The 14,164-nt window shown below is 44.1% G+C and overlaps 1 protein-coding gene across 2 annotated transcripts; it reads right to left on the minus strand.

The window, feature by feature from the left end:
* Positions 1-540: 540 nt before the first annotated feature.
* On the minus strand, positions 541-13,673 carry ednraa (endothelin receptor type Aa). Of its 2 annotated transcripts, none has more exons than XM_071407473.1 (8): positions 13,196-13,673; positions 11,133-11,730; positions 8,406-8,533; positions 5,786-5,984; positions 4,469-4,621; positions 3,817-3,950; positions 3,462-3,570; positions 541-2,724 (listed from the first exon to the last, which is right to left on the minus strand). In XM_071407473.1, the coding sequence occupies exons 2-8, from the start codon at positions 11,709-11,711 to the stop codon at positions 2,584-2,586; spliced, it is 1,443 nt and encodes a 480-aa protein (XP_071263574.1). In that variant the 5' UTR covers positions 11,712-11,730; positions 13,196-13,673; the 3' UTR covers positions 541-2,583. The 2 variants fall into 2 exon arrangements, with proteins under 2 accessions (XP_071263574.1, XP_071263573.1); XM_071407472.1 differs by having other exon boundaries at positions 13,200-13,663.
* Between the last annotated feature and the right edge of the window lie 491 nt (positions 13,674-14,164).

The raw sequence follows: 14,164 nt of genomic DNA on the forward strand, positions 1-14,164 counted from the left end.
AACAGTAAAAATTCTGAAATCGCTGGTGGACGTCTTTAAGCTAACAAAACAAGTTATGTTTAACAGCTCCTCTATTTGGGAGCTCTGATAACAGTCACTCATATGGGCTGGCTTGATTACATTCCCTCTCTCCAAGCAATTCAGTTCACATCCTCTCAGTTGACATGGTAACCCTGAGGGTGGTGTTGCCAAGCAACAAGCAAGCAGGTCACAGTGCACTTCAAATCACTCCCAGACCAGCTTGTGTTTCCTTCCCACAGACACTAAGAAAATAAAAAAAGAGGCCCCTTATCCTCTCAGAAAGAGAAGAGTATTTCTATGACATGTCAGTATAAAGTTCATAACTCCTCAGTAAAGCAATGCGAGAGGTCATACGCTTACAAATTCCAAAGTAATTATATGTAATGCATATCAATGTCAAATGTATAACTCCTTAGTAATGCCATGTTTAATGTTCTTATGCTTACACATTTCGAAGTATTTACGTTATGCATATCAATATAACGTTAATCTCTCATTAGTAATGCAAGGCAAACGGTATACACTTAAATGATTTTTATTAGGATAAGCAGCAGCATTTCTGTATGAAACATGAGAAACAAATGTGTCAAACAATAATACAATTTTCTATAGAGGGGTATGATGCCTCTGAATGAACATTATAGTGGTAAAATACCATGTATTGATATGAGTGGTTAAACTGAAAAGCCTTTATCTTTGACACTGTCTGATATGCTGTAGATAGTGCCACAAACACTCAAACGGAAAAAGTGCAAAGAATCACACACACACACACACACACACACACACACACACACACACACACACACACACACACACACACACACACACACACACACACACACACACACACACACACACACACACACACACACACACACACACACACACACACACACACACACACACACACACACACAGCACATTAATTGTATTCATAATACATGTATTCACATATCAAATGTATAAAGCAGTATAGTCACCTAGGTAGCTGATATGATTTAAACACCAACTGGTATATTTATCATCACAAAAAAAAAAAACGAATAAAAAATCCTGCCTCAGGCAAAGGACAAATAATAACCACATTCTGTATATATGATAAAGAACATAGCAAAATATAACACCATATAAAAACTTGATATATACGAGCATGTTTCACAAACAGCTTAGCTGTAAATACCAACATTTTCTGTGTCTTGTAAAATTCACAGTGAAGTAGGGATACCGTTTTTATCCCTTTATTTTTGGGGTGAGAACATAGAGACCCCCTTTTCAACGAGCCTTGAACTGAGACATAATCATAACGTTGTACTTTATGGTCCTGTGGTGCTTGTTGCATCTGGACATGTTCTTTACACTAGGGACTTCAGTAAGTCTTTGGATAACAAGTCAAGAGACTGGGTCTGCTTCCCAAATGGCACCCCCTTCCCTCCTATAGTGCACAGCTTTTGACCAGGGCGCATAGGACTATGTAGGGAATAGGGGTCCATTTGGGATGCACTCTGGTGGTTACTCTACACTGGAGTAACTCTACACCCTAAGTGATATTCCAATGGCCGTTGTACAGAGTCTGTATACTGTATAAGGCTATACGGGGGAATTCAAGGTGACACAAGGCACCTTTTCGTTAAAATCAGTTTTTCCTTCTTCCCAGCACATGAAACCTAAACACAGTGAATTAACACTTCCTGGTACGTTTTATAAAACAGAATATTAAACAGTACTGGAACACACACGTTTACATGGCAAAATCACTTTCATCTATATTAAAACAAATTCACCATACCGAACACAGGACATTAGCTTACTCTATGAAAGTGTACTACTGTGTATACAACGACCAGCGTATAGTGCCTATGATGGAAGAAGCTATAGCGACACTAAAAAAGGACAGTCAACTCAATAGTGAGAGCTCCCCTTCTCTCCACCATCACTGAGTAGCAGTTCATTAGGACTCATGGGGGACCATTCTCTCCTTCTCCTCTCGTCCCCTCTAACAGGGAGCGCTCTGGCCTTCCTTCCCGGGGTTTCCGCTGCTTCCTGGTTCATCCCAGCAGTGCTGACCATTTTGTGAACAGAACAACACGCTACTCGCTCCGCTACTGACTGGCCGGTCATTTATAGCCTGAGTTCAGCTGCATCCTGTTAGCTACCTTCCCCCTCCCGTCCCCTCCCCTGCCTCCATCCCTCTTCCTCTTCTCTCACGGTACTGTAAAGCATCGCTCCCTCCTCGTCTCCCCCTGGCAAAGGGAACGGTATAGTCCATAGAGACACTGGAAATACTGCAGCGTCCATCATGCCCATTGTATGTTTGTGTCTATATATAAACTCCACTAATTTCCCCCGTCGTTCTACGTCAGGCTCCAGAGCTGCCCAGCAGTGTTCTGTAAAAGAAACGTGTGATGGTGTTTGAAACGTGTGACTCTCTCTCTGTTTGTCACGCCATAGCGGTTTAGCATGGGGGTCCTATTGAGTTGAGAGTCCATTGTGTTTAGTGCAGACTGGCTGTAGTTGTAGTGAGACCTCCTCGTCCATAGGGGGCGTCACCTCCTGTGGTGGTCAGTCACTGTCTTTGCGTAGGCTGCGGTCCGTGTGAAGGTTGGCGGGCTCTGGGCTCTTGCACTGGATACTGGTCCCGTTCCCGTTTTGTCCCGTGCTGGTCACTGTGGCATCCGAGTGGCACCAACAACACAGGCAGGACTGGAAGGGGACAAGGTTAGACACTTGAACAAGGGTGCACGTTTACAAGATTAGAGGCACTATTCATACTGCTCTGGTCATTCTGTGTTGATAGCGTTTATTCTATTGCTGCTACGATAGACGAGGTCCAAGTAGGCACTTTTCTACAGCTTACAATAATGAGGGCTTGTGTAATGAGGGCTGGGAATGCTTCTTTGAACAGTATACTACATAAAACTACATCTGCTCACAGCGTGAGAAGTAGAACACTTTCTATCCTTCCCAAACTCTTAGCCCCACTTCTGCAGAGAGGAAGAGGCACGTTCAGGGTCTGGGAATTGCTGTTATGAGTTAGTCTCAGTCTCTCTCGCTCTCTGAGGACAGCTAGAGCTAGGGCATGGCTTATCTTCAGCTCAGGTCTCTAACAGATGTGTACAGTTATGTGACCTCACCCAGTAAATGAGTTCATAAATCACTGCTTTGCTTTACATTTTCTTTAAATAATGTCATCACCAGCGCAGAGCCACGGCCCCTCGGTCGTGGGGAGAGGGAGAGGTTCTCTGTTTGTTTTACTGGCGAGACAAGACAAAGGGTTTGGGGAGGGCTGGGGGGGTTAGTGGAGATACTGATTATATGGGGGGAAAGAGAGAGCGAAAGAAAAAGAAAGCAAGAGAGAGAGTGAAAAGGATTGAGAGAGATATAGAGCAAGAGAGAAAAGGAGAGTTGGGTGTGTGTGTATGTTTAGGGATCTACTGTACCTTGAAACAGTTTTTGAACTTCTTGCTGACAAAGTAGAGGATGATGGGGTTTATGCAGGAGTTTACTGTGGCTAGGTTGATACTCAGGTAATCCAAGACCAACAGGAAGCTGAAAGAAACGACACCCATGTTTTTTGGCCGAACTTCCATTTGAGTTTCATCTCCTTTCAAACATTTCGAATCGTTAAATTGCAGCAACTCAAATCATGTCCGTCTGTGTTTAGTCTGTTGTGGCTCTAGATCCAGTCGAGTGATTCCCCACGTATTTCCACCTTTCCATTTTCCAACACACCGTACTGAATCAGTCATTTCTAATAATAAGATGACAACAGCAAACAAACATGGCTGCACTCACTTGAGCAGGTCACAGCGTCCGATGTCTCTGGGGTTGTAGACCATCTTCTTGAGGATCCTGCTGAGGTGCAGGGGGAACCAGCACAGAGCGAAGATCAGGACCAGGCAGAACACTGCTTTGGCCACTTCCCGTCTCTGGGGATAACAATAAACAACAGATTAGGAAAAGGTTGGACGATGACGATGAAGGGTGATGAAGACAAGATACTGAGGGTGGAAAATGTATTTAAAAAACGCTGAGTCATCCTGAGTACTGTATGGTAACAACTCTGGGGATGTAAACAGACAAAATGTTAGGTTCGGGAGACGCTAGGTTGTTAGGGAGATGTAGGGTTATGTAATGTAAACCGGATAGGCCTGAGAGAGGAAAAGGACAAACCTTTAAAGAGACTAAACGTGAGTCATTCTGCAGTAGTGTACTGTTACGGTAGAGGTGCCTCTGCCTATACGCAGCCCAACCTAGAGGCTCTGGTTACAGGACATAACAACCGAAGAGAAGAGAGATCTGATACTAAGAAGTAGTACTATGAATGTAGAAGGCAGTCAGGGTGGGTTATGCAACGTCAGCTTGAAAGGCCTGAGAGAGGGAATGGGCTTCTCCTTAAGAGACACTAAACATGAGGCAGTCTGGCCTCAGTACCTTGTGTGTGTACCTGTTTGAGGTGTTCACTGAGGACGATGCGGAGGCTGCCGTTCCTGTGGTTGAGCATCTCACAGGTCATCAGAGTGTAGAACACGGCCGTACACATCAGAGGAACGCAGAAGTAGAACCCAAACAACCACCAGTCCTTGATGTCCTTATAGTACTGCAGGAGAACCACAACAGGGGAACGTTAGTACACAGGTTCTATGCAGGAGAACCACACGTCTTAACATGCCAATACTCCAGAAGACTGTCCAGCAGGAAAACTGGTTGTATTGATGTCGTAATGAGGTCATTTCAACCAGTTTCACCTGCTAGGTTTGGTAACAAAGCAAGTTGACTTTACCAATACGTCTATGTGATGGCAGTGACATATTCTAATCTACTAAATCCACATATTATCGTACAAGTTTTAAGGAGGAGCAGGTGCCATTTGAGGAATTTTTGGGCCACAGAATAAATGTTCATCTATAACCTTTATACGACATTACTAAATTCCTCACTCCAGGAGGATTTTAATGAAACGACCTAAACCTCAGCATGGTTTGGTCATGATATGGGATTTAGTATCTTTTGTGTTGCATGATGTGAACTAGACACACACATGGCTCAGCTTGAAGGAACCATACATCAGTTGAGCTGTAATTGCTGTTGTGGCCTGCGATCAATTATGTTCTCCAGGCTTGTGAACAAAGAAAGTGATCACCTCAGAGATTTTCTCTCCGAGGGAAAAAACGTATGGAGACCTCTGTCAGAGTTCAAATGCTATTTGGGTTTAAGTACTATTTGAAATCTTTCAAATACTTTGTGTTTGCTCTAGCCTACCTGGAGTGCCGGATGTTTTGGGACGATTCTATTCGTCCTTTAAGCCAGACAAGCTCAGTCAAGCACAGCTAAAGTATTTGAAATGATATTTGAACCCAGGTCTGGCCTCTGTATGCTTCCTTTCACCATACTTCTAGTTCTTTCCGTGGTTCCACCAAGAATGTCAGAGAAATGAACGTCAGTACGATAAATCCACCACTGTATTTATAACAATTACTTTTCATGCCAAGTATTTGGACAGATGGAATTGTTTTTGATAGGTCAGTGCAAGGATACACCACCACATGAAATCATGGACTCTCAGATTTACTAACTTAACACACATGTACTGTACTGTAACCCTACGTGAATCACTTTTGTCTTTTAAATCATAATGAATAAGAGGGGGGACCTGATCCTAGATCAGCACTCTTACTCAGACACGTTGTGGGCCAGATTTGTTTGTATACAGGTAATAGGATTATTTCAAGTGCAGAAGCGTCAACAAGAAAATGGGTCGTACCATCATGAACTCAGTCCTGGGGTTGAGCATGCATGTCCGTATGGTCTCGTTCCTGTAGTTGAATTCAACCATGTCGAAGCCGATGGCCTCTGGGACAGCCAGGACCATGGACAGCACCCAGATGGACACAATCTCCATGGCCGTCCGAAGAGGAATCCCTACTCCCTGGACCCTGCTCCATGACGCCACTGCACGGTACCTGGGGCATGGAGGGACACAAAGAATGAAAGGGTGAACATGGTGGGGTAAGGTAGGGGTTAGAGCAGGGCCAGGGCTGTGGACTTTTCAGCAACAACTGATGAGTTGGGAGTTGGAACTAATAAACAGCCCAGCGGCGAAACTAGTTGTAATGAAGTCATTTCAACCAGCTTTTAATGGTTGTAATGAAGTCATTTCAAACCAGCTTTTAATGGTTGTAATGAAGTCATTTCAACCAGCTTTTAATGGTTGTAATGAAGTCTTTTCAACCAGCTTTGCCTGCTAGAAGGTTCAAGTGACTGTGAAAAGTGAACCTGTTTTAGAGACACTTCCAGTACTTGAATAATAGACTTACTTCAAACGTTTAACCCTGCATGGGAACATGATTGTGAGAACCACAGAGTTATGGAGAGAAAACTACTGGACTACTTGTTCATCTTATCACAGAACCATTATGTTGGGTCAACTCAGCTGTACATTGTAGTATATGCTCTATGAACTGACTGCATGGCAGTAGACCAGACACACACTGTACCGCATAGTGAGAAAAATGATCCAAGTTAAGATTTAATGAACAACAGATAATAATCAATTGTTTATCCTCAGAATCTAATATTCATTCTTTTGTGAAGCCTCCAAACAAGCGTTGGCAGGAGCTATAGTCTGTTTGTTGACGCTTGTTTCCTGTGCTCCAAATCATGTTTGCTTGTTTGTTTCATTAATAGGCACCGCTTGTTTTAGTAAACGCTGCATCAACATTTTATGGCCTGAACAATATATTTTTCATGACGCACTTGAATACCCTTGGCAAACAACATAGTGTCATTTATATTTTACCCAGCTGGTAATGCATCCACATTCTCTCTCTCTCTCAAACAGAGAGGACGAGACACAAACCAGACGAGATATGCTGCGCGTTTTCTGGGACCATCTGCTATTGAACTCGTCTCTATCACTAACGTCTCTCTCTCTCTCTCTCTCTATGATGGGAGTCATTCAGCATAGCTGGTATGTTAAACTGGCTTCCATCCCTTTAGACCCAGAAGAGGCCTCCTTATGCTCTTATCTCTTATGTCTGCTAACTCACAGACCAATGAAGCCGGACGTCAGCCACTCACTTTCACTCTGCTGATAAACAGGAGCGACAGTGTTAAGTGTTACAAGAACCGAAGGAAGTGAGACGGGAATACAAGTCTAGTAGTGTAGCAACAGACACAAAACAATCAGTTAAAAATGTGAGAATAAACATTTTTAGATTTGCTCCTTGATGGCAAAGCTGACCCTCCTCAGGGAGAGAAACAACTAAGATCACAAAGCCTCTCAGAGTAGGAGTGCTGATCTAGCATCAGATTTGACTTATGGATCGCCATGAAAAAGATTGTATGGGCAGATCCTAGATCAGCACTCCTACTCTGAGAGGCTTTGTGGATATGGCCCCAGCTGGCCTAGTCCTTAACAGATGTAGCCAATAGAAAACTAGGAGGGAGAGTAACTATGTTGGTAATGGGAGAGCTCCATTATTACTGACATTACAAACTTCCGGAATAAACTGACTTTACCGTACCACCTCCACTAAGGAGTTAAACTAACTCCCATCCTGTGGTTTCCTTTAAATCAAATTAGGGAAGTCATTCATCTTTCCTGGCCAATTTGTCTCAGCCACTCCCATACATAGAGTGGGCTATCTCATAAAGGCTTTACTGTTCAACAAACACTTTTAGTTTGAATTCAAACCACGGCAATGTGTTTTATCATGGTGTTGGTGAGTTACTGGCAAAGGTTGAGGGTCTGAGGGTGACTTTTTTTCATAGAAAAAAAGTTTAGAGAGGAGTTTTTTAGTAGACTATATTTCACAGAAAAAAAGCATCATTAGACTGATTTTCATTTGGAGTTTCCCGTAACCTACATATAAAGATTCACAGAACTGAAGGGCCAGAACAGAACAGAATTCTACAGTGCAAACATTCCATGAGTCTGGAACCAATTTCAAACACATGTTTTTACAAGATAATAGAATCCTATTCCAGGGAGCAGAATATGTCTCTATGAAATAAATTGCATAAAGACCCACTTATAGTGTCTGAGTACTAGGTCAGATTCAGCTACAGCTCGTATGTTAACCTTGGTAAGTGTATGCCTGCCAGACAATGCATTTGATAGTAAATGAGTAATGTGTATAATGCTTCAGAAGCCTTCTCCCTTACTCCCAAGACACTCTCGTAGATCTGAAAGAATTGGATAGGTGTAGGCAATAGGCTATCATGAAGCAGATGGAAAGAAACACCATATTGCTTATTGCTTATATTGTTTATTAATTCTATAAACATGAATATGCAAATATTTCTTAGGCTTTTTGCTTTGATCCTGTTAGATCAGCTACCATTGGTTGATTTGGAATTCAGCAGTGGTACAGGTGACTGACCTGTCGACGCTTAGGGCACAGAGGTTGAGGACGGTGATGCCCACAGAGGCCTTCTGTAAGAATGGCACCAGCTTACACAGACACAGCCCAAAGGAATTGTCATCGAAGGGGAACCTGGTGGCAAGGAGCTAAAGGGAGACAGACAGAGAGAGAGAGAGAGAGAGAGCGAGAGAGAGAGAGAGAGAGAGAGAGAGAGAGAGAGAGAGAGAGAGAGAGAGAGAGAGAGAGAGAGAGAGAGAGAGAGAGAGAGAGAGAGAGAGAGAGAGAGAGACCGTCAGCACATCGTAGAAGACAGTCTGTACGCTTCAACTCACAACAGGCTTTGCATCGTCAGGAAATAACCACACACCTTAGATGGCATTGAGCCAGTTGGCACTTCCCTGTATTACAAACCCTTTCATAAGATCCATAATGGTCATTATTAGCCAGTATGGTAACTGAGAAGACAGAAAAAGCATGTAAAAAATAAATAGAATTGTGAAAAAACAATACCTGCTGTGAAGAGTAATAAAATAATAATAATAATAACAACAACAATAATAATAAAAATAATGGACTAGCCCTTATATCGCTTTCTTTACTAACTAGTAAGGGATAAATTATAGGGGATTGAGGTTAGGGAATCACATGTTTATCTCCTCTTAGCTCAATTCCCATTGCCCTTAGGGTCCGGACTATCTTTAACCACTGTACTGTAGCAGGCCCTTCACAACAGGCAGGTTAGTCACAATCACATCAGAGGGATTTCATGGTACGTCCTGACTTCATTCTGAATCTGAGTACAGTCCGACAGCAGGCCCATATGCGCCTCATCATCTTGATACAGTACATCATTGAGTCAGGTCCTACAATAAAACCCTAGCAAGCCAACCCTGGAACTATCTTTGAAAGTGACATCTTTTCTTTAATTGGACTTCCAGGCATCTATAAGCACCACTTCCCATAGCCTCTTGAAAGAAGAGCTCCTTTAAGAAAACAACTCACAGCTCTCCCTGTAGAACAGACTGCTAAAACCACCCTTTGTCATTATGAAGTAGTCTTGGCAGCTGTCGTTGAACAGGAATCAACATGGGCCGAACAAAGAGAGAAAGAGGGGATTAACCCAGAGTCGTTGAGGTGCCGGGTCAAAGGAAACACTTCACGGGTGCATCCTTGTCCCCCTATTGTTCACTTGGAGCGCTAGGCGGTTCCATCTAATCAAAAAGTCTCGGGAACATGGGAGTTGGAAGGGAAAAGGGGCTACGTCACTGTGGGTGTGTGTGTGTAGCCTGTGTCTGTGTGTGTGTGTGTAGTATTGTGTGTGTGTATGCAGTGTGTATATGATTCAATTTGGAAACTGCGTCAAACAAACCCCGTAGGAAGTGAGCTGGGCCTCCCGAAAGCACATGGCCCTGTAGTGCAGACATATTCACAGGGAGTGTTTGGACTGAATCCAGAGTTGTACCTACGGCACTACTTTTCCTCACCAGTACAAAGGGACATTGTGATTTATCCTGCATGTGTGTAACTGAAGCGCCTAATACAGGAAAGACTTTTCCCCCTTTGTACATGTAGAGAATCATCTGTCCCGGGACCCGAGCACTTCCATATGTGCTGACACAGTGTGATGAAACTATATACCGGTAATACTAAACAGGTGGCCTCACCATTTCTCTTCACAATGAACTGAGCATTCCCAATGTACTGTACTACATCCTATTAAGAACCTTGACCTGTTCAACCAATGTATGTGGACCCAATGAAAAAATATGCTCATTACTCTCAAGCAATAATACCACAGCAGGTAAGATAACGCCGTAAATCATCTGTGAGATCTATCTAGGTAATGTTAAAGTGAGCCCACATGGGGGTAAATGGAGTACAGTCTAATGGGTTTAAATGACTCACACTGGACACGTGATTCATCATTTAACCAGACCCATTTATTCTGAGTGTAGCTAGGTTCAAGTGTGATCGCAGATAAGAGGGCTGGAGAGGAGAGCTGGTCCTGTGACAAACCACGGGTCAGAGCAGGGCCACTGATATGTGTGACCGCAGTCTGATTGGTCTGATTCCATTGTTTATTTAAGTCTGGGCCTCTCCCTGCTTCCTTCATCACAAAGAGCCACCCAATGAAGATAAAGTAGTACTACTACTACTGAAATCAACTTTGGAGAGCAACATGATCTTTGGGGAGCATTCTAATGAATACTTTATTTATTTGTTCTCCCCTTTCTTTTCTCCGCTACTCTCTTAGAGGATTCTAATAGGTTGGCCTTTTTCAGTCTGTTGTTGGTATACCATCTGGCCCGTGTTGCGACCACATCCCTTAGGCTGGCAAATAATGACTCTCTCTCTCTCTCTCTCTCTCTCTCCCTCGCTCTCTCTCGCTCTCTCTCGCTCTCTCTCGCTCTCTCTCTCTTGCGCGCACTCTCTCGCTCTCCCTCTCTCACCCGCTCTCTCTCGCTCTCTCTCTCTCTCTCTCTCTCTCTCTCTCGCTCTCTCTCGCTCTCTCTCTCTCTCTCTCTCTCTCTCTCTCTCTCTCTCTCTCTCTCTCTCTCTCTCTCTCTCTCTCTCTCTCTCTCTCAATTCAATTCAAGCGGCTTTATTGGCATGGGAAACATATGTTTACATTGCCAAAACAGGTGAAATAATCTCTCGTTCTCTCTGAGATGCAATTATGCTTCAATATATCCATGCACAATTCACTGTGATGTCCAGTGTACAGGATGGATATGTGTCTCTTACCTTGTAGACGTTGATGGGTATATCTATGGTGATGTAGATGAGGTCTCCCAGCGCCAGGCTGGCAATGAGGGCATTGGGCCCGTTCCTCATGCACTTATTCAGGTAGATAATTCTCAACAGGGTGGCATTGCCCACTATGCCCACCACAAACACTATGATAGAAATCACTGTGTTGATGTATTTGAAATAGCCTTGAATGGAAGTGGCGATGGTGCATGGTGGAGGGGCCCTTATCCTGGTGATGTTTGTGGCCCCAGATCCAGCTCCGACCCTGGGCCATTGCGGCCCCTGGTGGCCCCTGGTGGAGATGGGGCTCCCATGCTCCAGGAAGGGGCTACTGGTGCTGTGGAAGCCCAGGGGTTGGAGGGTGATGTGGGTGTTGTGGAGGACCAGGCCCTGGTCTGGTAGGGAGTTCTTCTCTCCCTCGTCTGTGGTGCTGTTTATCTGACACATTCCAGGGCCAGGCAGGGCGGCCATGACGGCCATTAGCACCAACACATGTACGATTGGGGCGCCCATTATAGAACACATTCCACGCTTTGTCTCAGGAGATGGACAGATAGTGTAGGGGTTCCCCATATACTACTGGTGGTGAGAGCTGGTGAGCGAGAGAGACAAGGGAGGGGAGAGAGATAGAGAGGGGGGGAGAGCAAGTTAGAGAGAGGGGGGGAGAGCGAGAGAGAGTGAGAGAAGAGAGACACAGAAAGAGAGAGATGAAGGGAAACAGGGAAAAAAGTATATGGGTTATTTCAGCCAGCAAACTTTGCAAGCAACAAAACAAAACTTCCTCAATTGAATTGACTGTGTAACCACTGTAAACTTTTGTCCGAATCTTTTAATTTCCCCCGCCACAACTGAAATGTCAATCCAGGAACATCTCCTCAGAAATGGAGCCAAAACCATAATGTGTCAGTCAAAAGTTACACATCACAGTGGGTCCTCTCCCATCCTCTCCAACTGCTAGAGGAAGTAAAACAACCTCCTTCAGACTTCAAACAGGTTTTACCAAGGGGGCACAGATGGGAAGATGCCACGACTGGTTACAGTCAAACAATATGATGGGTGAGTTTATGAAGAGTCTCTTCTCTGTCATTTCTGGAAGTAATAATCAGCACAGCCTTTGTGCTAATAGGAGTGTGTGGGCTACAAGCACATATTACACACACTCACGCAAGCTCTCACACACACACACACACACACACACACACACACACACACACACACACACACACACACACACACACACACACACACACACACACACACACACACACACACACACACACACACACACACACACACACACACACACACACACACACACACACACACACACACACACAGAGAGAGAGAGAGAGAGCCAGGCAGGGCTTCATATTGTTTTGACAATGCGCCCCTTGTGTGGCTTCTTCAGTGTGGTTTCCTCTGCCCTGCATTCTCCCTTCTGGTTTTAATTTAAAGACTCAGACTAGCGGTTAGAAAACAATGAGACATTTTAACATGAAAGAATCAGATCAGCCCCATGTCTAGTCAGTGTTATATTACACAATACAGCTTTTGTATTGTTTGAGAGTTAAGTGAAGATGTTACATGAACAAATCTTAAGTTCTCTCAAAATGTTAAAATATATTTTTTAACCAGTTGGAAATTAACCCTACTATCAATATGTAAATCAAATACTTACATTTATATAATTACCAGGTTATATTCAAAGTAATATCATAGTGTTTTTCAGGTAAAACTTTACAGAGTAGTTAAAAACCCTTTCTATGAATGTACAATTTAGACTCACTGAATTCAGACCAAGGAGGTAAAGAAAACTGAGATCTACATTTGAATACTTTTTCATCACAACAGAACACAGTGGCTCTCCAGCTAGCCATGAAGAGTGTTTCATCCTGTTCAAAGTCCCAGATGTCACCTAGTTAGTACACAGAAACCTATTTAGCATCCAGCACTTCATGTAGCATCACCGTTTAGCATCAGGCACCACACTACTGGGACCCTGTGTGACGGCACGTAAACTGATATATTGATAAATAATAAATAGCTTTGGTTTTCACCTACCGCTCTGCTCTCCTAAAATGTCTGCTCCTGCCTCCCCTGTTGGAACCGTCAGGCGAACTTTCTGCTGAAGCCCCTAGACATCTGAATCACATCACATGAGTAATTAACCAACTATCAAAGTCGCAGAGTCGGAGTTAGTGTCCCACTTGGTTTGGTTTGCCCAACGTACGTGGCAGTGTGCTGCCTGTGAGGTGCTGCGCATTAGGCTCTGGGTTTTCCTGTGGAGAGTTGGGAGCGTGTGTGTGTGTGTGTGTGTGTCTGTGTGTGTCTCAGAGCGCAGCAGGAGTGGAGGGAGCACTTTGACTGAGAGGGAGTGTAAATCTCCACCTCCCCTCGGTAACAGGCCCCCCATTGGAAACAGCAACAGCAGCCCCTCTTTCTCTCTCACTCTTTCTCTCTATCTTTTTCGCTCTCCCTCTTTCTCCTCTTTGTCTCGCTATCTTTCTCTCTCTCCTTTCTCCTCTCTCTCTCTCTCTCTCTCTCCTTTCTCCTCTCTCTCTCTCTCTCTCTCTCTCTTTCTCTTTCTCTCTCTCTCTCTCTCTTTCTCTCTCTCTCTCTTTCTCTCTCTCTCTCCTCTCTCCCTCCTTCTCTCACTCCTCCTCTCGTCTCTCTCTCATCTCTGCACCGCCTGCCGAAAATCATCTCAGGGGCACAACGCACTCCGATATACACAAACACACACACACTCCCACACTCACACACCGGGTATCTGGGAACCACACAGTCCCCAGTCAGTATGCTCCTCTCTCTCCTTTCCTCAGATCCCAGATCAGATTCTAGCCCTGTATACGGCTCAACTGTTTCTTCCCACTAAAGGAAACCGAGATCAACATGGTAAGGAAATGTGAGGAGGGCAGTCGGAACTAAATGTGCATGTCCCAGTGGTGTTGATTTGAACATGTTGAGATGGAAAGGGAAGGGTAGTAAAGAGAGCGGAACCAAAATTTCTTTGAAGCATTACTGTT

The sequence above is a fragment of the Salvelinus alpinus genome, chromosome 6 (genome assembly GCF_045679555.1).
Source record: "Salvelinus alpinus chromosome 6, SLU_Salpinus.1, whole genome shotgun sequence".
NCBI lineage: Eukaryota > Metazoa > Chordata > Actinopteri > Salmoniformes > Salmonidae > Salvelinus > Salvelinus alpinus.

Coding starts and splice junctions, on each gene's coding strand:
- ednraa (XM_071407473.1), bottom strand. CDS start 11,711: ATGGGGAACCCCTACACTATCTGTCCATCTCCTGAGACAAAGCGTGGA. Junction 3,951..4,468: donor TCAGTGAACACCTCAAACAG/GTACACACACAA, acceptor TGTTATCCCCAG/AGACGGGAAGTGGCCAAAGC. Junction 3,571..3,816: donor GGACGCTGTGACCTGCTCAA/GTGAGTGCAGCC, acceptor CGTTTCTTTCAG/CTTCCTGTTGGTCTTGGATT.